Here is a 25,243-nt window from a genome sequence, read left to right as displayed (position 1 = left end):
AAAGGTTTGATAATTAGGCTGGAAGCCAAGTGGAAATATCTGAAGAAACTGTGAAGAAAATGGGATTAAGATTGAAGAGACAGAGTCTTATACCCATATTCATATTAAACAGAGAGTAAGTGTATTTCTTCCTATAGGTACATGTGGACATGCACACGTGTGCGCAAACAGTGATGATTTCCCGCATAAACTCTGAAGATATGACCACAAACTCTATCATTTCTTGCATTCACTTGGTGTACATAGGAATGGAATGGTTCTGTTTTTTTCCCCCAAAACCAGAGAGTGTAATTTGCTTTCTCTCTAACTGAAAGCCCCATCCCCACAGTCCTATCAAAACACCCATTAGCATGAATGAAAATTTAGCTCTATGAAAACCATCGAGAGTCAGCTCATATTGACAGAAAGATTTTAGAGTGCACTTTTTTTCTCTTTCAAGGATGATGACACCATTTGAAGCAAGAGAAACAGCATCCTTCTCTGTAAACTGCCACTAAAACTCCCTTTCTCACCACCTCAGAACCTTTGCATGATCTACGCAATTTGGCATGCTCAGGAGATGAGGAAAGGCAGTCTTCACAACTCAGGGTCACATAAATTACCTGCTGACTTGGATTTAAGTTATTTTACTCTAGGCTTAAATATAAGTTTTTAAAAATACCTTAAAATGTATTTGGCATTCGGAAAGTCTTTCACTAAACAAATACATAAGATGAAAGTAATCTAATCATACAACATACACTTTTTCTTCTTAACAGAGCTTCTATCAACCACTTTTGAAAACACAGACCCCTTCCTTATTCTCCAGTCAAAATAGCAATGCCAATTTATAATAAAATCCTCAAGTAAAAATTATAAACACTAACTTGCTTCAGCTCTTTCATGCTTCCTTCAGAAATGACAGTGTATTAATGTGGAAATATATACCATTAGTATTCATTTCTGAAAATTGATCATGTGATGATTTATATACAAACGGAAAGTATTTTAAACATAAAAAATGAATTGCTATCTCTCTCTCAATGCTGTACACAAGACCTTATCCTCTATTTTGTTTAAACAGAAGTGATGTTGAACATGGTGTTTGTTTGCAGTCTGCTCACCAGATGGCCTCGCTACTCAAATTCCCCCATTAACTAGCTGATTTGGGAAATCAGAGTCTGCTCACTTCTAATTTATTTCTGAGTTATTAAGCATGGGTTCCAGAAAATCCCTTGATAAAAGAAATTTGGTTCTAATTTTTGTTATCCTTAGTTCTTTGTAAGGTAGGTACTCTGTAATAAGTAAATCTACAATTTTAAGCTATCACTATAGTCACGGGAAAAAAGTTAACTTTTTGGCTTTTCTGGTTTTAGCTTTTCTACCTGAACTGAAAATTCATTAAAATGACAAGGATCATAAAGGTGCATCAAGGTGTAGCCTTACCCATTTATCAACCCTTCAAATAGAGGCAAAAATCCTTTTTCCTTCAAGTGCACACAGAGATGATCTATCTTTAAGGGCCCTGTTAACACAAAGTTAGTAGCCTGTTCCCAAGCCAGTTATAGTGGCTGGATTAGATTTCAGCAATCTATTTAGCCATAATCTAGAGAAGCTTTATGCACTTATAGGAAGAAGAAAAGCTAGAAATAGAAGGAAACTGCCTTACTGAATATCTTTATCTAAGATTTCAAATTCCAGGCACAGGGATATAGAAAGTAAAGAGAAGGAAAGTAAAGAAAACAATACATTCATATATATATATATATATATATATATATCAGCTCATGATTTGGTCTAGTTTAAAGAGAAAGAAACGATTACATTAGAAATATTTTTTAAGCATATATTTAAACAATAAGAGCTACCAGTTTACCTTGGTTGACTAATGGTGCACATTAAAAAAAAAACAACCCATTTTCTATAGATTTTACAATTACACCTGTAATTTTTTACCTTGTTTATAAGATGCCAAAACCATATTCTCATCTTCAACTTCAAAAACTGTGTCCACATCTATCTGTCTTTGGATTAAAATGGCCTTCAATTTTCCGAAGTCATTTGACTTTAGAGCCTCAAGGAAATTTCTCTTAACTAACTTGGCAGCTGCAGATTTCGTGATAGGGGCAGCCGTGCCGTCCATCCTTCCTGTCTCTCTGGAAGCTTTGTTGTGCTTTATCAGGCGAGCAGCACCAAGCAAACAGGCACATGCTAGAGAGCCTACAAACTGTCAGCTAATTTTATCCCAAAGTTATGCTGATCCGTTCTATTTATATAGGGATCATTTCAAACTTCAAAATATCCTTCTTGGCTGTCACTGCCCTCTCAGGTCTTTTAAGTTGGTTCTGTACTAATCCATTGAATAATATGTCATGTCAATATGAAGGAAAATCCTCACAATATCTTTCAGAGACTGAAATGTCATCATTATTTCTTGTACAATCAGAGTAATAGTGTAAGATTTAAAAGCTCTTAATGCTTTTTTCCCTCTTTGTAAAAACATCTGGTGCCCAACTGGAGATTCAATGTCTTGCTCTGATTAACCAATAGTCACAAATGAAAATTTATTACAGTCACTGATACATGTGCTTCTGAAAACCTACAATAATTTTTCAATATGAGCCTGCAAAATCAAGCATGGTCATACACATTTGAAAACAAACAGAAGGTTATCAAGTGCCGTAGACTTTAAAAATTCCAACATCATGCAAGAAAGCTGGGTAGGGTAATGGTGGTAGGGGACTATTTTAGGTAAAAAGAGACTAAGGAGACAAAACCACTAGGTGCAATGAGTGAGTAAACTTTATTTAATCTTATTAGGTTAAACTTTATTTAATTTTAAAAAATCAGTTAGAAAAGATTATCTTGGTATGGTTGTGGGACTATATGGACTAGATGTTACTTGATAATAGAGTTATTATTAACTTTTTAAGGTGTGGTATAAGTATTGTGGTTATGTAGAATATTCTTATTCTTAAGGGGTAAACTGTCATGGTGTCTAAAGATTCTTTTTAAATAATTCAGAAGTATAAAATTAAATGCATATATATGTATACCCACACACATATATACGTGCATAGATACATGAATGAGTGAGTGAATGAGTGTGTAAATAGAGACAGAAAAAGCAAAAATGGCAAAAAATTAAGAGTTGGCAAATCTAATGAGGGATTTAAGAGGACCATGATTTTTTTTTACTATTATATAATAAAATTATATATTTCAGATATTGTTATAGTATTTCAACTTTTCTATGAATTTGAAAATTTTCCAAACATAAAGTAAAAGAGAAAAACACTCAATTTTTAAATGTATGCATCACTACAAATTAGAAAAATTATGATAGTGTTACTCTGAACACAAAAATATTACATTTTATGTATTGCCTGTGGGAGTCAGAACTGGCGTAAACTTTCTGTAGTATAATTAATAACATAAATTTTAAAAAATTAAAAAAGGTAATAGTATTCACTTCTTAGAATTTATGTAAGTATGTAAATATGGATGCAAATCATAACATAATATTTTTACTTATTTCATTGATGTACAACATAAATGTAAGAAAGTAGAAAGTGACAAGTCATAAATGTGTTGAATTTTTCAAAGTGAACACATGCCTGTAACCAACCCTCAGGTTCAACCACAAAATAGTTCAGGTACACTTGAAACCCCCTTTATGTCATCTTCCACTCACCTGATCCCCAACAACAACCATTATCTTGACTTCTAGTACTATAGATTAGCTTGTTTTTTAATGTTTAAAATTTCTGTTAATACTATTAATTTTAAATCTTCAAAGAGATAAAATTTCAAGCTTAACATAGTGTAAAGTATTTGTCCTGAAAAGGCAGATGGATAAATTAATAAAAATGTATATATGGATGATTATATTGTTAATAATAGTAAAAAATATGGAAGCAATATAAATGACCAACAGTAAGAACATTGATAAATTATGGCATATCCATATAATGGAATATTTTTCAGTCATTATGACTAGATAGATATTTATTTTAGAATATCTATAACAATTTATAAAATAATAAATGTATAAATATCTTTTAAAATATCTATATTTATATGATGTACTAATATATATTTGTATATACTTATATTATTTGTATATATTTATATTATGTATAAAATGTGTACTAAATGCACACATGGGAAGAAAAATCTGTATGCATGCATCATTTTCCAAATATCATTGGCTTTTATCTCCTAGTGCTAAAATTACACCTGTTTCTTCTTTATCTCTTTATTTTCTGAAGTCATCTACAATGAGCATAACTTGCATTTGTGATAAAATGTATTTCTGTACTGAACATATTAATAACAATAACTTGGTAATTCAGAATAACCACAGAATTATAGATTCCATAAAGTAGGGAACAAAATCATTCTTCTGCCCTGAGTGCCCAGCATGAATGAATAAATGAATAAAGAGTTATTCACTGATTATTTACAATGTCCTTAGCACTATGCTTGGCTGCGAACAAGAAACTATACCTTTTATGTCCACAGAGGTGACTCAAGTAGAATTACAGTAATTCTTGATTGCTATTTGTTGCTGTTGTTCAGTCGCTCAGTCATGTCCAACTCTTTGTAACCCCATGGGCCGCAGTACGCCAGGGTTCTCTGTCCTTAACTGTCTCCTGGAGCTTGCTCAAACCCATGTGCATTGAGTCTGTGATGCCATCCAATCATCTTGTCTTCTGTCGTCCTCTTCTCCTCCTACCTTCAATCTTTCCCAGCAACAGGGTCTTTTCAAATGAGTCAGTTCTTCACATCAGGTGGTCAAAGTACTGGAGTTTCAGCTTCAGCATCAGTCCTTCCAATGAATATTCAGGACTGATTTCCTTTAGGATTGATTGATTGGATCTCTCTGCTGTCCAAGGGACTCTCAAGAGTCTTTACAACACCACAGCTCAAAAGCATCAAATCTTTGGCACTCAGCTTTCTTTATAGTCCAACTGTCACATCCATACATGACTACTGGAAAAATCATAGGTCTGACTATATGGACCTTTGTTGGCAAAGTAATATCTCTGCTTTTTAATACGCCATCTAGGTTTGTCATAGCTTTTCTTCCAAGGAACAAGCGTCTTTTAACTTAATGCCTGCAGTCACCATCTGCAGCAATTTTAGAACCCAAGAAAATAAAGTCTCTCACTGTTTCCATTGTTTCCCCATCTATTTGCCATGAAATGATGGGACTGGATCATCATTTTTTGAATGTTGAGTTTTAAGCCAGTTTTTTTCACTCTCCTCTTTTAGCTTCATCAAAAGGCTCTTTAGTTCCTCTTTACTTCCTGCCACAGGGGTGGTGTTATCTCTATATCTGAGGTTACTGATATTTCTCCTGGCAATCTTGATTCCAACTTGTGCTTCATCTAGCCCAGCAATTTGGATGATGTACTCTGCATATCAGTTCAATAAGCAGGGTGATAATATACAGCCTTGATGTACTCCTTTTCCAATTTCAACCAGTCTGTTGTTCCATGTCTGGTTCTAACTGTTGTTTCTTGACCTGTATATAGGTTTCTCAATAGGCAGATAAGGTGGTCTGGTATTCCCATCTCTTTAAGAATTTTCCATAGTTTGTTGTGATCCACACAATCAAAGGCTTTCGCATAGTCAATGAAGAAGGTGTTTTTCTGGAATTCTCTTGCTTTTTCTAGATCCAATATATGCTGGCAATTTGATCTCTGGTTCCTCTGCCTTTTCTAAAACCAGCTTGAACATTTGGAAGTTCTCGGTTCACATACTGTTGATGCCTTGGTTGGGGAATTTTGAGCATTACTTTACTAGCGTGTGACATGAGTCAAACTGTGTGGTAGTTTGAGCATTCTTTGGCATTCACCTTCTTTGGGATTGGAATGAAAACTGACCTTTTCCAGTCCTGTGGCCACTGCTGAGTTTTCCAAATTTGATGACATATTGAGTGCAGCACCTTAACAGCATCAACTTTTAGGATTTGAAATAGCTCAACTGGAATTCTATCACCTCCACTAGCTTTGTTTGTAGTGATGCTTCCTAAGGCCTACTTGACTTCACACTCCAGGATGTCTGGCTCTAGTCCAGTGAGCACACAATCGTGGTTATCTGGGTCATTTAAGATCTCTTTTGTGTAGTTCTTCTGTGTATTCTTTCAACCTCTTCTTAATATCTTCTGTTTGTTAGGTCCATACCATTTCTGTCCTTTATTGAGCCCATCTTTGCATGAAATGTTCCCTTGGTATCTCTAATTTTCCTGAAGAGATCTCTAGTCTTTCCCATTCTATTGTTTTCCTCTATTTCTTTGCATTGACCACTGAGGAAGACTTTCTTATCTCTCCTTGCCATTATTTGGAACTCTGTATTCAAATAGGTATATCTTTCCTTTCCTCCTTTGCATTTCACAGCTATTTTTTTTTTTCTCAGCTATTTGTAAGGCCTCCTCAGACAGCCATTTTGCCTTTTTGCATTTCTTTTTCTTGGGGATGGTTTTGATCACTGTCTCCTGCACAATGTTACGAACCTCCATCCATAGTTCTTCAGACACTCTATCAGATCTAATCCCTTGAATCTATTTTTCACTTTCATTGTATAAAGGATTTGATTTAAGTCATACCTGAATGGCCCAGTGGTTTTCTCTACTTTCTTCAATTTATGTCTAAATTTTGCAATAAGGAGGTCATGATCTGAGCCACAGTCAGCTCCTGGTCTTGTTTTTGCTGACTATATAGGGCTTCTCCATCTTTGGCTACAAAGAATATAATCAGTCTGATTTCAGTATTGACCAGCTGGTGATGTCCATGTGTAGAGTCTTCTCTTGTGTTGTTGGAAGAGGGTGTTTGCTATGACCAGTGCCTTCTCTTGGCAAAACTCTATTAGCCTTTGGCCTGCTTCATTTTGTATTCCAAGGCCAAATTTGCCTGTTACTCCAGGTGTTTCTTGACTTCCTACTTTTGCATTCCAGTCCCCAATGATGAAAAGGACATCTTTTCTGGGTGTTAGTTCTAGAAGGTCATATAGGTCTGCATAGAACTGTTCAACTTCAGCTTCTTCAGCATTACTGGTTGGGGCATTGACTTGGATTACTGTGATATTGAATGGCTTGCCTTGGAATCGAACAGAGATCATTCTGTCGTTTTTGAGATTGCACACAAGTACTGCGTTTTGGAGTCTTTTGTTGAGTATGAGGGCTACTCCATTTCTTCTCAGGGATTCTTGCCCACGGAAGTAGATATAATGGTCATCTTATTGATATGATTTATCCCTTTTTGACAAAACTAAGAGAAAAAAAAAGCATGCCCAGTAGACAAAACAGAGACATAGAGTTTTACATATCCTCCAATAAGGAGGATAATTAGTGCTGGATATTCCCTGGTGGCTCAGACAGTAAAGAATCCATCTGCAATGTTGAAGACCTTGGTTTGATCCCTGGGTTGGCAAGATCCCCTGGAGGAGGGCATGGTAACCTACTCCAGTATTCTTGCCTGCAGAATCCCCATGGACAGAGGAGCCTGGCAGGTTACAGTCCATGTGGTCGCAAAGAGTCAGACACGATTGAGCGACTAAACACAGCACAGCACGTATATATGTATGGCTGAGTCCCTTTGCTGTCCATCTGAGACTACCACAGCATTGTTAAGTGGCTATACTCCAGTGTAAAATAAAAAGTTGTTTTAAAAAAGATAATAAAAATTCACACTACCTAAAATTAAGACTAAATTTCACAATCAGAAGAGGCAGAAGATTCTTTCTAATTCATCGTGAAAAATAGAAGCAAAATAATAGGAAATCTTTTCTCTTCTAATATTTAACATCTATATTGACAGCAACCTGTGTAATTCACAGAACCACAAAATTCAATGTTCACTATTTCTAAGATAATTTTTCTAATTCAATTTCATAAACACATGCAGTAATATCTTTTACCTTTTGAGAGACTTCTGTGAAACTAATATGAAAAGAATCATATTTATAAACGTATTAAAGAGCCTTTAGAAGTTTTGCCAAGTGCTTTTCTTCATCCTTTGATATTCCAATGACATTTAAAGTCAATACCTGGAGTTTTCTCTAAAACACCTATCAAATTCTCACGCTTTCAAACTTTTCTTATTCAGTTGTCAACAGAAATAACAGATGGTCTTGTTAATGATTTGGACAGTTTTCCAATGCTTTTACCAACCTCATGAAATCTTAGCTGACATGCAAAATTTGAAGTTTCACTTTGTGACAGACATCAGATAATCCAAGTGAGATCAAGTCTCAACAGTCAAGGATATGTTCTCATATTTGAGTTTGCTTCCTTGTGACCCAAGGGACTAAGATAATGCATGATTATTTAATAAGCTCCATAATTCTTAAGAAAGATTTAAATATAACCTTAAGATTACAAATTTTACTGTTTTTTGCTTTCAAGGATGTAAAAGTAAATTGAGAGGGAGGGAGGCAAGTATCGATGAATATTGAGAAGAAAGTGCTAGAAAATACACAATTAAATCTCTCATCGTGCTTCACAAAGCAATTCATCCATTATTGGAAAGTTAAGGGTTTCCTTGACTGCTTAGTGGTAAAGAACCTGCCTGCTAATGGCAGGAGACATGGGTTCGATCCTTGGTCTGGGAAGATCCCAATGCCATGGAGCAACTAAGCCTAAGCACCACAACTACTGAACCTGTGCTCTAAGCTAGTGAACCACAGCTACTGAAGCCCACACACACTGGAGCCCATTCGCCACAAGAGAAGCCACTGTAACTAGAGAGTAGCCCCTGCTCACCCCTCCACGCTGCAACTAGAGAAAAGTCTGCACAGTAACAAAGACACAGCAAGACCAAAAATAAAGAAACAAATCTTTTTTAAACTTTGCTGGAAAAAAAAAGATAAAGTCAGAGGCTTCTTTGTTATATTGAGTCAAAAACTGCCTATACATAATTTCTTCCCATTAGGTCTAACTATGAACATGCAACCATACATTTGTTCCTGACTCTTTCTAACATTTGAAAATAGCATTTTCTCTCTTTAATCACTTTTTTCTCAAGAAGTATTAACTGTTCCTTATTTGGGATGATTTTCAGAATTCTCTGGCCCTGCCTGTTTTCTTCCAGATCCTCTCTAGTTGATTGATAAATGCCCCTCTTAAATTTTGGTGCCTAACATGGAACGTAAGGTTCCTAGAGGGAGCTGAAAATGAGGGATTCTGATGGATGACACCAGGGACGCTCTGATTTTGTGGAAATTGTACTTGGATTCTTAGAGGGCACATTGCAAGCACTTTGCAATTCCTTCAACAAAGACCTACTCAGAAACTACCATAAGCCACACACTTACTTTGAGTACTGCAGTGAACAAAATAAAATCCACATCCATGTGGACTTAGGCTGATGGATTCAACTAGTAGTGGAAGTCCCCAGATCTTTCCAATCTCCTGTATACTAGAAAATGTCACAAAGCTGTAATTCACTGAATTTCATACAGAAATAGTATGGTTTGTTTACACTCAATTAATTGATCTGGTCCCCCTTATGGGTTTCCAACACACTTAGTGGCAAAGGGAAGGACAACTTAATTTTAGTCCAAACTGATATGCTTGGTCTGATTCAAATATTCTTTTTCTTTAGGTAAATCCTCAGTCTCTTTGGATAAAGTTCTCTATCTTTGAGAATTCTGAATTTCCCTCTAAAATGGTTATTTTTAATATGATTTTCCCTCTGAAAATATGAGATATTATAGGAGCAATACTAATTCAACATACTAATATTTAGCACCCAGTATCAATTAGAAGAGTCTTTGGCCATAAACAACCAGTATGATTAGACCAGTATATCAGGTGAATATCAGTCAGGGGTAGGAATAGAGCTTATATGACCTCATAAGAAGAGAGGGCATCCTCAGATTAACTCATTATCCTCTAGAGAACCCCCATCTCCATCTCCACAGCAGACTGACTGCTCTAAATTGGTCTTGTCTGGGTGTATCAGGTTTCTGGCTCTACCACTGGAGCACATGATCCTGGTCATTTACCTTCAATCTTCGACCTGAGGCAACCCAGCCCTGGGTTTCCCTGGGGGCGCAGAGGGTAAAGTGTCTGCCTGCAATGCAGGAGACCTAGGTTCAATGCCTTGGTCAGGAAGATCCCCTGGAGAAGAAAATGGCAACCCACTCCGGTACTCTTGCCTGGAAAATCCCATGGATGGAGAAGCCTGGTAGGCTACAGTCCATGGGGTCACAAAGAGTCGGACATGATTGAGCGAATTCACTTTTACTTTCACTTTCAACCCAGCCCTGGGGCCTATGGGCTCTATAGTAGGGTTAATGGCAACTCCAAGAGGACTTACACCAAGGGGCATCTTCCAGATTCTGCTGCCAGCACCCCCTATTCGAGGGGCGAGACACCGCTGACCCACACCTCCACAGGAGACCCTCCAACACTAGCAGGTAAGTCTGGTTCTTCTGTGAGGTCACTGCTTCTTTCCTCTGGGTCTTGGTGCATGCAAGATTTTATTTGTGCTCTCCAAGAGTGGAGTCTCTGTTCCCACCAGTCCTGTAATTAAATCCCACTGGCTTTCAAGGTCAGATTCCCTGGGGATTCCCTGTCCCTTTGCCAGATCCCTAGGCCGGGAAGCCTGACATGAGGTTTAGAACTGTCACAACGGTGGGAGAACTTCTTTGGTATTATTATTATCCAGTTTGTGGGTCACGCACCCAGCGGGTATGGGGATTTGATTTTATTGTGATTGCACCCCTCCTATCAAGATTGAGTCTTGTTGCAGCTTTTTATTTGTCATTGTATATGAGGTATCTTTTTTTGTGGGTTCCAGCTTCCTCCTGTCTATGTTTGAGATTTTGAGATTTTGGAAGACATGACCACACATCCTTCTACTCTGCCATTTTCCATTTGCCTCCAATCTTGACATCGTCAAACACCACAGCCTCTGGCCATGTTAGTCCAATGTATGCTCTGAAACTTTGTGTCCTCTCTCCAAGCACATTGCCACCCTCTCGCACTTCATACAGAGACCATGAAGAACCTGCAGCTTTCTATAGCCACCTTCTTGCCATCTTTTTGGGGCCAGAATGGACATGGACCTAAGTCTGTGAGAGCTGGGGCTCTCCAAGGGGTCTATGTTCTCCCTGATGCTGGGCCACCGATCTCAGTGTCCTCAGACCTCTTCAGACAGATCTCCTTTCCAAGCCTCCTCCCCTCTGCATGGCTCCACTAACATTCAACCCTGAAAGAAGTATGTGAATAGGGATGAGAAGGTGGCATCTAACCCCCTAGTCCACTTATACCTCTTCTCCAAATGCCTCAAGACTTCCAGCATTCCTGACTAAAAGGGTCCAGTTTGGGACTTCTTACTTCCTCTTTATCTCCCTAAGTCAGCAAGCTTGTTGACTCCCCTCCTTAAGTGGAAGAGTTGTCATCTTTGCCTCGTGGAAGAAATTTTGGATCCTGAACCCTTTGAATATGGTTCTTGATAGACTAAAGAAGGAGATACAGTGATTTAGGGGGGTAAAAAAAATCTTCATTTTCTTAAAGCCTGATTTTCATAAGCATTGCTTTTCTAAAAGTTGGGATTGAGATTTAAACCTGATCAAAAGTCAATATGTCCTAGGGTATTCTCACACTTTCTTTCCTTGGGTTGACAGACATTAAGACTTGGCCCTGGAGGGTACAAAGTACACCACTTAAGAATGAAAATTAAAAGCACTGATTTAATATTTGGAAACAAATATGTAACTCTGACCTAAAGAAAGGACTTCACTTTTTCCCACAGAAACTATTTCAGTCCCATCTTGTAGCTATAAAAATAAATAAATGTAAACTCTGCAGAATATTGAGAAAACAAAGCAAATTTTCATGAAGAAGTGTACAAAATTGAGAAAGTCATCTGGATTATTGTGCTAAAAAAATCAATTATTGACCAATTTATCTGAGCAGCAGAGGATAAAACTAAGCAATTACTATCTGCACTCACAAAACAAATAGCAGCTTAATTAAAATGCCCATCAAGGTCATTCTAATATACAGGAAATAATGTGACCAATGCTAATTAAATACATTTGTGAAATTTCCACATTATCCAGACCACTGCTTCAAACCACCATCTTTCTAGGCCTCAGGAGGCCAAATTACATAGACACCATATTTCACCCTGTCTATTCAGGCCTGTCGGAAATTCCTTTATCCTCAGCTCTTAAAAATAAAGACTATCCATCCCATAAGAAGAGTTTATCATTAGTGTTTCACAACATGCTCAGGACAGTGTCCTCTGTTCTTGGAGCAAAATGAAGAACTTTCTAACAAGGTGATGACATTGTGGCAAGTGACTTGGAAGACGCTCTTGTACTCTCTGGGGACCGAGGGTGAGGCAGCAGACACAGAGTCCGGCTGCTTGTTTTCTAAATGTCTGTGTACAACACAGCCTGACCACTTCCTGGAGTACCTTCTCTGAAACACAAATAGCTCCTTGGTCCCTGAAGGCATTAAAACATGAATTTGATGCTACTAAATCAGCGCAAAGCAACCATAGAGAGGAAATCAGAAGCTGAGACTTCTAAAATACACCTACAGAAGCCAAAATTTCTGTGAAAATAGAGCCCCTTGGGTCTCCCTGACTTTTCTAGGCAGATACATTAGGATGTCCTTGCCATCAGCTCACAAAAACTGTTGATAAGGTGGTTTGACATGCTTTTCTTCTTAGCTGCTGTCCTTAATACTACCATTTAGTATCTTACTGATTATGTATCATCTTGTTTTGTTTGCACCATTTTCTCTGGTGGCTCAGATGTTAAAGACTCCACCTGCAATGCAGGAAACCCAGGCTCAATCCCTGGATCAGGAAGATCCCCTGGAGAAGGGAATGGCTACCCACTCCAGTATTTTTGTCTGGGGAATCCCATGGACAGAGGAGCCTGATAGGCTATATGGCCCATGGGGTTAAAAAAGTGTTTTGTTTGCTATTGTGTCATATATGTTAGTGTTAATGTTTTGTATAAAGATTCTTTTGGCTACAGGTAACACCAGCAACTGGAACTGACAGATAATAAAAAAGATGGACTGGTTTACAGAATGGACAATTCTAGTTGTAGCACAGGTTTCAGGAGAGCTCTGATCCAGGGATTCATAAACTCAACAGGGCACTTTCTGGTACTGTTGGTAGTGTAATTATAATTAGCATTATTATTTCTTATTTAAAGATTAGGAAAACTAAGAATTCAAGGACTGTGAGTGAATTATACAAGGCCAAATGACAAGTAAGTGACAGATCCAAGATTCAAACCTATATTTTGAGACTCCAAACCAATGTTGCTGTTGGAGCAAAGGCTTTTTATACTGTTTTATTTAGGCTAATAAAAGGCATTGTATCATGATCATCAAGTAACCAATTGGGAGAAAACCTTCTTAATTTATCCCTTCATTCAAATAAGTATTTATTAGGAACTTACTATGGGCCAGACTGGAGAAGGGAATGGCACCCCACTCCAGTATTCTTGCCTGAGAATTCCATGGACAGAGGAGCCTGGCAGGCTACAGTCCATGGGGTCGCATTGAGTCACATACGACTGAGCAACTAACACACACACACACACACACACACACACACACACAGAGGCAAGGAACTATATTAGTCGTCTTTTGCTGCTAACAAATAGTCCAAAAATGCATTACCTTAAAGCAATAATAATCACATATTATCTCTCATGGTTTCTGTGGGTCAGGAATTCAGACAAGACACTACAGGGAAGGGAAAGGTTGTCTCTGCTACATGATATTTGAGGCCTCTGCTGAAAGACTCAAAGGCTAAATGTTAAAAGATTCCCTTTTAAAATGGTTTGGTCACTTGGCTAACGAGTTGGTGCTGGTAACTTGGTTTCCGGGCTGCTTGAACATCCTCATGATGTGGCAGCTGGCTTTCCCCAGAATGAAAAATCCATTAGAAAAAGCTGGAAGCTGCAATGCCTTTCATTACTTGACTTAGGAACTCATATACCACTACTTTCACCATATTCTCTTGGCCATAGTGAGCTTCCCTGATTCAGTGTGAAATGAGGGTAAAAGAAGGCACAGAGTACTTACATGGTGGGCTAGTGGTTAGAATTCCAGCTATCACTGAGGTGGCCCAGGTTCAATCCCTGGTCAGGGAAGATCTCACAAGCTGCATGGTGTACCAAAAAAATGTTAAAAGAAAGAAAAAGAAAGCCATGAATATCAGAAAAAGAGAGTCATTGTGGTTCACCTTAGCTACTGCTGGTGCTCTTCTTGAGCACTGTAAATACATGAAGAAAATCCCTACCTTTATGGAGCTTCTATACTAGTGAAGGGATCATGGAGACATCAGAGAATTTGAAAAACAGGCAGACGAAAACACAGTTTGTCAATTGGTAATACATGCCACGTGATTGTGTGCTTACTCAGTCACGTCTGACTCTTTGCACCCCCATGGACTGCAGCCTGCTAGGCTCCTCTGTCCATGGGATTTCCCAGACAAGAAACTGGAGTGGGTTGCCACTTCCTTCTCCAGAGAATCTTTCTGACCCAGGGATCGAACCTGCATTTCTCACATTGGCAGGCAGATTCTTTACCACTGAGTCACCTGGGAAGCCCATAATAGAAATTAATAGACTAGGTAAAGTCTATGATCCCAAGCAGCCCTGTTAAGTCACCCGCATACAGACCAGAAAAAAGTCATGTTCCTCAGAACAAGTGAAAAAAAAAGCATCCTCCACTTCCACGCTAGTCCTGAGAAGGTGTTAGGGCCCTGGAAAGCACTGCGGTTTCAAATACACAATCAGAGAAGCCCTTGCTTCCCCTGAGCAAAAACTTGAAGGAACTGTGGGAGCAAAGCATGTTGATATCTAGGGTAAGAGCCTTCTAGGTCACGGGAGCAGGAGATGCTAATGCCCCAAGATAAGGAGAAGGAGGTGACCCAAAAAGGCCTTCCTCATTCAGATACCTCTGTCGTTGTTCAGTCGCTAAGTCTTGTCCGACTCTTTGTGACCCCATGGAGTACAGCCAGGCTTCCTTGTCCTTCACTACCTCCCAGATTTTGCTCAGATTCCTCTACCTATTTTCAGATTTTTTTTTCAAATTTTCTATATATTTTACTTTTTACTATAGAGGGAATAATTAACCAGTCTATGAATCTATGTCTGTAGCTTCTCCTCCTGACTTTTCACTTTGGAAAGTGGGTTTGGATGAGTGTTAGCATGCTATCAAAGTACAGACAAGTGAAACCCAAGTATAGGTCATTCAACTCATGATATATATTCTACTCTAAATGTTTGTTTTTAAACTGGTTTGAAGTCATAAAATATTTCCCTATTGGAATAAAGTATAATAGTAGGGAGATCTCATTCCTCAAAAGCCCAAATGTAACTGAACTAAAGAACTATTAATAGAACCTCAATGAAACTTAACGGTGGAACTGATGGTTATCTATTTATTTCATTTCTTATACTTCTTGAACGCAAGTTCAATTCTCTCTAAGTTAAGCCTAGAATAGCATTTTTGTATTTCTGAGTGTCTAGCCTGATAGTAAGTTCTCAAAAATGGCTTATCATTGATGATATTGTAGTTTTATATTTTCCGTAAGTAAGCAGAAAAGTACACATTTTATTTGTGGATATTCAATACTGAAGGTAGCGCTAGTGGTAAAGAATCTGCCTGCCAGTGTAAGAGACACAGGAGACACATGTTCAATCCTTGGGTTGGGAAGATCCCCTAGAGAAAGAAATGGCAACCCACTCCAGGATTCTTGCCTGGAGAATCCCATGGACAGAGGAGCCTGGCAGGCTACCATCCATGGGGTCACAAAGAATCGGACACGGCTGAGCAACTAAGCAAACAAGCATTCAATACTGAAGTGGGGCAAACACAAAAGCTTCTCAAACCAGACTGGGGTTTCAAGTCCCTATTCTCCAAGGCCCCTGCAATCAGCCCTGATGTTGGAACACGGCAGTGGGTTCACAACAGAGAACTAGCAAATTAGTGCCAGTACAGCTCTACTTTTATAATGATGCAGATCAAGTCTGTGTACTAAGCATATTATTTCATAAGGACAATTCCCATGGTGGTAATACTCAAAGCAAACATATGAACGTGCTCTGTACATTGGAAAGCATTCCAGAAGCATCACAGGATTACTGTTGCTGCTGCTGTTCATGTCAGTGTGAGCTAACAGAACATCACAACTCTCCTGAGAAAGAAAACTCTCCTGAGTAACTCCTGGTGTGTTCCTGCAAAAGAGCACTGGATTGGGGTACCTAGTTGTGTTCCTAGCTCTGGTGATCATTAGCTGTGCATTTTAGATAATTCAAAATGCCTCTCAATGACTCGGTTTCCTCTAAATCAAAATGAGATCTACTAGACCCACTCCTCAGCCTTTAGTTTTTCTTTTTCTTTTTTTCTCTCGCATTGAATATGGTGTCTTCTGGATATTGGCAAAGCTTGACAGTGTTTCACAAGGGCAGAAGTCCCTGCCACATTTTATGAATGGGGTGCCCATTGCCCTTGCCCACAGAGGGTCAGCTTCCATCTTCAACCAGTTGGGAGCTCAAGAAGAACTCATAAAATCCTTTCAGTTCTAAAGTTCTGCACATCTATACTCTTGGTGGAATTACAAACTGGAAGCATGTGTTTAGCATAAAACTTGTTTTTAAAAATCCCATAAATGGCTGAAATGACTTCTCTGTAAACAATAGGGACCCAAATCCTTCTCAAGCACATCCTCTCTTAGGACTCTAATTGTGGCTGGGCATCCCTCTGACTAACCTATACAGTGTATTAAAAAGTGGAGACACTACTTAGCCAACAAAAGTCCGTATACTCAAAGCTATGGTTTTTCCAGTAGTCATGTATGGATGTGAGAGTTGGACTATAAAGAAGGCTGAGTGCCGAAGAATTGATGCTTTTGAACTGTGGTGTTGGAGAAGACTCTTGAGAGTCCCTTGGACTGCAAGGTGATCCATCAGTCAATCCTAGAGGAAATCAGTCCTGAATATTCATTGGAAGGACTGATGCTGAAGCTCCAATACTTTGGCCACCTGATGTAAAGAACTGACTCATTGGAAAAGACCCTGATGCTGGGAAAGGTTGAGGACAGGAGGAGAAGGGGACTACAGAGGATGAGATGGTTGGATGGCATAACCGACTCGATGGACATGAGTTTGAGCAAGCTCCGGGAGTTAGTGATGGACAGGGAAGCCTGGAGTGTTGCCATCCACGGGGTCACAAAGAGTCGGACACCACTGAGCGACTGAACTGAACTGATTCGTCTCTTCGGAATGCTGAGGCCATTCTTTAGCCACTACTGCACACTCGGAATTGACGCTAGTGAACAAACCAGCTGTCTTTCATGTGAGAGTGTTTAGACTGAATTTGTAGTGTATCACTCGGAGCTCTTCTAGAGCTTCTTGGTTGCTGGCATCACGTTACATTGTTCTCTTCTGTTTGCTCTCTTAATGGGCGGTGGATGACAGAATGGCCGTATTGACGTAAGCAATAATCAAGCTCTGTCCCACCTGAATTTTGACAGACTATACATTTAATGTCATCGTTGACTGTGAAATGAAAGGTTTCTTGAGACGAAACATCCCTGAGACACAGGGTGGCGATAACTCTGTGCTCCAGGTCTCCTAGCAACTGGCCTGCATTTACAAGCCCTTCCAACATGGTTCAAATGCCAACCCCAGCTTGTATTGCCATCCTTTTTCCTGTTACACACTTCATAAAATCAACTCGAGGGAACTGTTTGCCACAATTTTGTTTCATCAGAATATTAACCTCATGATTGTACTCCAAGTAGCATTTGTATCCTCTTTTTACTTCTGACAAATTTATAAAGCAGGAGGCATAATTATGGAAGAAATTGCCCTTCCCTTTCAGGTGTTAATGACTGTTCTAAGCTGTCTTTTCTAACACTCTGGAATGTCCTTTAAGACCTACAGCTCTCAGAAAGCCAGTAAGCTGTTTACCAATTGCAAAGATTCTTCAACTTTACTTTATGTTTGTGGGGATACTAAGCTGTGAATGCCCACAAAATGCATGAAAGCTGTTTGTGCCGGAGTGCTACTGAGCATAACACATAATCTCTGGCTTCCAACAGAGAAAATTATGCATGATGAGCCATGCAAACAAAGCTTCAGTTACAGGATAACCATAGGAAAATAATCTACCTAAAGAGAAAAGGCACTCATGATTTTTAAAAAACTTATTTACTTGTCAAGTTGAATCACAGAATTTTGAACTAGAAAATGGTTTTGACCTAAGTGTATCAAACTTACTTATTAAAAAAAAAAAAAGTACTGAGACCAGAGAGCTTGTATGACTTGCCCAAGATTCCATAGTTAATCAGTGGCAAAGTGGAGCCTCAGACTTAGTGTCAAGCTTCATCCTTTAAACTATATGATACTCCCTCCCTACAGATCTCATTATATACCTCCTTTCCCCAAAGAGTCTTTGTAGTGTGAAGGAAAAAAAAGGCAGCCACTTTAGTGCACACGAGAAAGTTATCCTATTCTCTTTAAGATGGACACATTTATGAAAACTTTACAAACTTGTAAAACAAGCAGTGTTCAATTATTATTTTATATATGTATTATTCTGTTGTGGTCACTATGTACTCTGGGGATTCAAAAGCTGACACAGAGTTTATCCTTTGGCAAATATTTTAAGAATGCTCTTTGAGAAAGGAATCCACAAATACAGCTTCAAAGAGCAAAGCACATGTAAAAGCTGCAAGCATTTTTCTGGAAAGAAAATTAAAGCCATGCTGCTAGTCATCTTTTATGAGCTGTCTTTAACAAACCAGGCCGCATGATGGCAGTGTTTCTCGGTAAACGATCTTGGAAAAACAACTGCAGTATCCCAGGGGGGAAAAAAAAATCTGAGCCAATGCAGATAAAATGTGATCTAGATTAAATCACAACTACAGATTAAAAATTGAGGGGGGGTAGTTATCCACTTAAACCATATCTTTTATGATCACGTTTTCCTATAATGAATGTCTCTGTTCAGAATTTGCCATGGGTCCAGGACGTTATAGAGTGAATTTCAAAATGTGAGTAGCTAACACATAAATATAAATATCTAGGCAGGAGGAGAAGGGGATGACAGAGGACGAGATGGGTTGGATGGCATCAGCGACTCGATGAACATGAGTTTGAGCAAGCTCCAGGAGCTGGTGATGGACAGGGAAGCCTGGTGTGCTGCAGTCTATGGGTCACAAAGAGTCAGACTGACTGAGCGACTGAACTGAACTGAAACGTTGTTTGGAAGGGAAGGGCAGTTGTCCGTTTACTGTTTGTTTTCATTGCAGTGGTATTAAGAAGAGCACTTAGAATAATAAACTAAATGTGCTTTATACCTTGTGTCATTAGATTCTTTGTAAATCATTATTGTCTTACAAGTCTGTCTTAGGGTGTGGGAAAGCAAAGCAAGCTTGCTTCTCATGCTCACAATTTTCCTCTTAGGCAGAAAATATTCCATATAAGACGAGAGCGAGATTTCCCGAGTCTCTTCTAAAAAGGCGTGAAGCCACAGATGGAGGTTAAAGCAGCAGCTACTGTCAGTCAAGGCCCCAGGCAAGACTGTGAAATCAAAGATTTGTTCCCGTTTCCCAGCCCCGGTCCTTTCTCATGCCTCTTAGGCTGTCCCTTGATAGCGCCAGGGGGTAAAAGAGCAAGGCTTGTTCTCTAGATCTTGATCCTTCTAGGTGGGTTTTGTATTTTAAACACAGGCTGTGAAGTTTCTATAAATCTTATAAGAACAAATGTCAGCCACCTACAAAGGAATATTTTGGACAGGCATGCAATGTACACCTAACTCATTCAGCTAACAGACTTAGTCAGAAACTGTCAGATGACTTTCCAGGCTTGCCTGGCAGTTCTGCCACCACATACCACAATTCAACAGCTATTCTCAGAGTTATTATTTATATGTCTGACACTCTGTGGGCGTGGCCACAAGATGAGTAGGAGGACAATGATGACAATGAATGCATAGTAACTAGTAAAGAGCTAGGGTCTCTGTGCTTAGTCACTCAGTTGTGTCTGACTCTTTGGGGCCCCATGGACTGTAGCCTGCCAAGTTCCTCTTTTCTATGGGGATTCTCCAGCCAAGAAAACTGGAGTGGGTTGCCATGCCCTCCTCCTGGGGATCTTCCCAACCCAGGGATCAAATCCAGGTCTCCCACATTGCCGGCAGATTCTTTACCATCTGAGCCACCAGGGAAGCCACGAGTAGGAGGATGCAGCCCCCAATCTCAAGAACTTATAACTGAATCAGAGAAATGAGAAATACAGACTACACAACAGGTCAGAATAGATTATACTGTGAGAGCATTAGAGAAGGAAGAGTTCTACCTTCTGGCTGAAGGCTCAAGAAAGATCTCATAGAGGATATTTGACATAGAATTCTGATAGAAACCAAAACACCTCAGGTGTTTGATTATACTGTGGCACCACCTAGAATGCACTCTTCCCAAAATCTCCACTCACCAGAGATTACTATTATGTCAGTCTTCCCAGACCTAAGGTATGTCAACCATCCCTCACAGCAGGGAGTAAGGGCATGGGGAGAGAATGGCCAATCCAATTTAACTAAAATAAAAAGAATGGAGAGGTAGAAGATAACCTGGAAACCTGATTTGGGTCTATAACTATAGGAGGCCTTGAACGCAAATGGTTCATGTTAAACCCCGTCAGTAATGGGAATCACTGAAGAATGCCAATACTCTGGATTATAATTTTATATCCGAATTCTATATCCAGCTTGTCATAGGGAAGGACTGTATAAGAGAAGATAGTCATTCATTATAATGATCTATTCTATCGGCAATTTGAATTATGATAAGGTTTCTCAAATTTTAAGGAACTTCAGAATCATCTGAAAAGCCTGTTACACTGCAGACTACTGGGACCCAACTCTCAAAGTTCTCATTAAGTTTGAGTGAGACTTGAGAATTTGTTCAACGCTAATGCTGCTGGTCTGGGGACCACATTAAAAGAACAATTAATTTATGGGCTCTCTAGAGTACCTGCCAGTTTAGAGAAAGGTACTTCATTCTAAGGATCATACCACAAATACCTCCAAGATCATACCACAAATACCTTCTAAGTCCTTCCCTGATTATGGTTTCTATATTTCAATGATCAGGAACATCAGGTAATTTTTTTTTTATCCTGTTCTGGGTTTAAAAACATTTTGCTGTTGAAAACATGGTGTGTGTATGATGTAAAAACGAGTTTTTAAAATCTGTTTAATCTCCATCACAGACCTCATTGATTTGAAATTGTATGTTAAGCGATCATAACCAGCTATAGGGGGCTAGAATTACATAGACCATTGAAAGATGATATACAAAAGCAAAGACCCAAGAGAAGAAATTTAAATGATAATGAATGAGATGACTGATTATCCCATTTGAAAAATTTTATTTCTTCAAACATACAAGATATTATTAAGTGTTAGAGTCTATGTATAGCCTACTTCTATATTTTGGTCAAAAAATAGAGACAAATACAAATGGCCAAAATGTCTGTGTGTATGCGTGTACTGCTGGGGTAGTCAATCAAATGAATAGCCAAGAAAAGTTAATGGGCTTAAAGTTTAGGACTTGTATGCTCTTGGGAGCTGACATGAGATCAGGAGACTGTATCAACCTGACCATGTGATGTGCAGTCAAGATCCTGTCAGTTCTGGGTGCGCATCTGCTTTTAGCAAACACCACACATAAAAATCCAGCCTTACAGAAAAGGTCAGGATTCACTGAATGTTAAAGCTGGAAGAAGCCTTTGAGATAATAGATGGCTTTATTTTATAGTTGCTGTAGGTGGAGTCTAAACAGGAAATGTGCCCAGCCCCACCCAGTTTCTTCTTTCCATCCCCCATCCCATCGAACTTGATCGCAAACACCCTTCCCTTTCCTGAGTCCCCACAGCATTCACAGGCGAAGACCACAGTGCAGCATTTGCTTACACCAGCCCTGGCGTCTCTCACTTACTGTTCCCCATCTGTTGGCTCTGTCTCTCCAACAATGATTGCAAATGCCTCAAAAACAGGAGCCGCTTCTTCATCCCGCTCCTGAATTCCCTAGGGATACATTAAGGGGCTGATTATTCCATTTATTAAAAAAAGAAAGAAAGAAACCTCCAAATTACAAAAGGATTCACAGTAGGATCTGTATTCTATAGGCTCTTTCAGGTTGCAAGTGCAGTGGAGACCCATCGTGCTTCCCTCATTAATGGGGGTTTATTGTGAGGACAAACAGGATGCAGACTCAGCAGCTGCACACACAGCCCGCCCCACCGGGAGCTCCTCACTGCCTGTTATTGTCTTGGATGAACTGGTAGCTCCTACAGGCCCTAGCAGCTGCTCTCCTGACTGCCCACCCTCTCTGCACCTCGGGTCCTTCACCTTTAACATGGAGATCATCATAATACCTACCTCATTGGCTTGTTGTGAGGATTAACTAGGTTGATATGTATACAGCTCTTACAAGGGTATCTGGGGCATAGTAAATGCTAGACGACATTGCCCATCATTATGAATTCACCACCAACCCCCTCCACTAACCCCCTCCCTACCGTGCCCACCATCTCTCTTTGAATATGAGGGTTCTGGCTCCTCTGAACGATACAGGCACGAAATTCCCTTTTTGTCTGCTCTGACAAGTTGACTTTTTTTCCCCTCATGGTTTCTGCTCCCTGGTATCATTACTGCCCTGGTGGGGAGAATCAGCTGGCTACCCTTCACTTAAGAAAAGGCCTCGAGAGCCACTGATTCCATGGAAACTCACCACTGGTGAGCAGTCATTTATTCTAGTGCCAGACTGCTGGAGGATCATGGAGAGAGGAAACGGAGGACTTATCAGATTGTCTTCCCTGTACTTGAGGCAGTCAGATTTTTCTCTGTAAGTTTTGGCAAATCTTGACTTAACTATAGCATCGCTAAATTCTGCAAACACTGTGAGGTGGGAAATTAGAAATTTCTATGAGGACCTGAGCTGGAATTTTTATACTTGGACCTGTTTGACTCTGCAGGAGCACTGCTTGGAGCCAGCTGCAAATCTAGCTGAGGTTAACAGTGTTTTATCATTCTGCAAAGAGGCTCTCTTGTAGTGGGCCCTGCTGTTGAATTTGGAGCCTCTCCTGAGTCTTTTTGCTCGAGGCTATGCACGTGGACCTTGGCAGAACATCCTTAAAGCCCCTATTAGTGTGAGCTGACTGCTTTCCCCTGTGAAGATGAGTATTACACTGCAGTAAAATGAAAATCCATTAACAGGCCACTGCAGATTTATGATGCTGAAGTTCCAGGGAAATCTTGTCTCTCTGGGTAAATCAGAGCTACAAGCTTCTCCAGATGGCTCAGGACTGCACACAGGAATGGCTACATAATTTGCAAGTGCAAAGTGAAAATATGGGATCTCTTGTTTAAAAATTAGTAAAGCTTTCAAGATGGCAACAATAGAGGATTAACCCAAGTGTTGGATCTTTCAGAGCCCAGGGCCCTGGGCAACCCAAGTCACATGCCCATGAAGGTAGATTGGATTCTGGGTGTCACTGAAGAATGACACTTTCCATTGTTGCTGAAACACATCATATGGCCTATGGGGAGAGAATATGAGTGCAGATATCAACCTTGCTTTCCCAGCTCCTGCAGCCATGGGACAACCATCCCATTGTATGAGGGTAGCATCAAAATGGCAGGCGTTGCGGTTCTCCCACCTAGTTTTACTACTGATACCATGGCCCACCCCCACAACCACACACCAACACACCCCCCTCTGCTGTGAGTCTGAGGACACTTGCACTCCCACGTTGGTCCTTGTGGTTTCTGCTTTGTATTCAGTAAGAGATCAAATAGCACAATGCTTAAAAGTACACACTCAGTGCTAGTTGTGTAACTCTGGGCAAGTTATTTAATCTTTCTATGCCTTGGTTTCTTCACATATACAAATGTGAATAACAGTGGTAGCTATCAAAGCAAGCACAATATGTTAGCACACATGAAATATGTAGAATTGTCCTGGACACACAGTAAACGCTCTATGAGTATTAGCTGTTATTAACCTGCCACCTTTGTCCCAATTGCGGTTGTTCGGTTGTTACCATCACTGTCCTCTGTACTCCTGAAGTTCATGTTGAAGCAGTCCTCTACTGAGACAAGAGAGCACTTGGGCCAGGACTTCAAATTCATCACAGGCCAAAAATTTAGACATTTGTTTATATTTCCAAATGAGGTTAGATACATCCATTCATAGAGATACACTAATAGCATTGAAGGGCCTCTGTTCCTCTTGCAAAATTAATGGCTAACTGTAAATATTTCAAGTTCAGTACAACCCTACTTCGGCATTTCTTCACTTTTTAAGTATACTGGAGCCTGTAGAATAGAGGGGCCCTCCTTAGCAGTGTCCAAGGTCCTTGACACAGCCACTCCTCACCTTCCTCCTCTTTCCATTAGTTAGAAAGACACGAACTGGAATACACATTGTTTTGCAAATGAGGAAGCCCACAGGAAAAAGATGGGAAAATAACAGGGGCTCTGGGGCAGCAACCCTGGGGATGAAAACTGACTCAGACTCCAGCCCTGTGTTCTGTGAGGCCAGCCACTAACGTTGAAGGGAGCACCTGTTTTTCTGTAGAATGGATTAAATGTACTTTCTCCCTAAGTCACAGGGCTGCTAGTGTTTGGGCAGGATAGATACCTTAAAATACACAGTAAACGTTGAACGTCAAAGTCCCTCAGTCGTGTCTGACTCTTTGTGACCCCATGGTCTATACAGTCCATGGAATTCTCCAGGCCAGAATACTGGAGTGGGTAGCCTTTCTCTTCTCCAGGGGATCTTCCCAACCCAGGGATCGAACCCAGGTCTCCTGCATTGCAGGCAAATTCTTTACCAGCTGAGTCACAAGAGAAGCCCAGAATACACAGTAAGAATCGAGCCAGAGGGCAAAGGGAAAAAGGAGACATTTCAAAGAGGTCATCAATAGCTGAGACACTCTGTTATCAAGGATGGCTGGAAATGGAAATATGGCATCAACTAGGAGGTGAATGTAATGCTCTGCAAGAAAAAAAAGTAAAAGATTGGGCTTACTTTGTAAACAGGATACTGCACTATGAGTTACTATGTGTATTTCTTTCTTTTATTTGGTGACAGATTAGAAAGGAATTTTAAATAAAACATAAGTATGGGTGTGGGGAGAGAAGAAAACCCCACTTTTAGTTTCAAATGAGTTAATGGATGGGGAAGTGCTTTGAGACGGCCTATCA

At 39.8% G+C, this 25,243-nt stretch overlaps 1 protein-coding gene across 3 annotated transcripts in view; it reads right to left on the bottom strand.

The window, feature by feature from the left end:
- ASB4 (ankyrin repeat and SOCS box containing 4) overlaps positions 1-25,243 on the bottom strand; it is a 259,323-nt gene that overhangs the window by 74,043 nt on the left and 160,037 nt on the right. For 2 of the 3 annotated variants that reach the window (XM_081531519.1, XM_081531521.1), the window contains exon 1: positions 1,936-2,226. In XM_081531519.1, the coding sequence (XP_081387645.1) occupies positions 1,936-2,122 (187 nt within the window). In that variant the 5' untranslated portion in view covers positions 2,123-2,226. Of the gene's footprint in view, positions 1-1,935; positions 2,227-21,971; positions 22,061-25,243 lie in introns of those variants that run through there. The other variant, XM_081531520.1, reaches the window with a different exon arrangement.

This window comes from Giraffa tippelskirchi, chromosome 10 (genome assembly GCF_054371585.1).
Source record: "Giraffa tippelskirchi isolate mGirTip1 chromosome 10, T2T-mGirTip1v1.2.pri, whole genome shotgun sequence".
In the NCBI taxonomy this organism is placed as follows: Eukaryota; Metazoa; Chordata; class Mammalia; order Artiodactyla; family Giraffidae; genus Giraffa; species Giraffa tippelskirchi.
The sequence above is the reverse complement of the archived record's forward strand: the minus strand, read 5'-3'. Positions and strand labels throughout refer to the sequence as shown.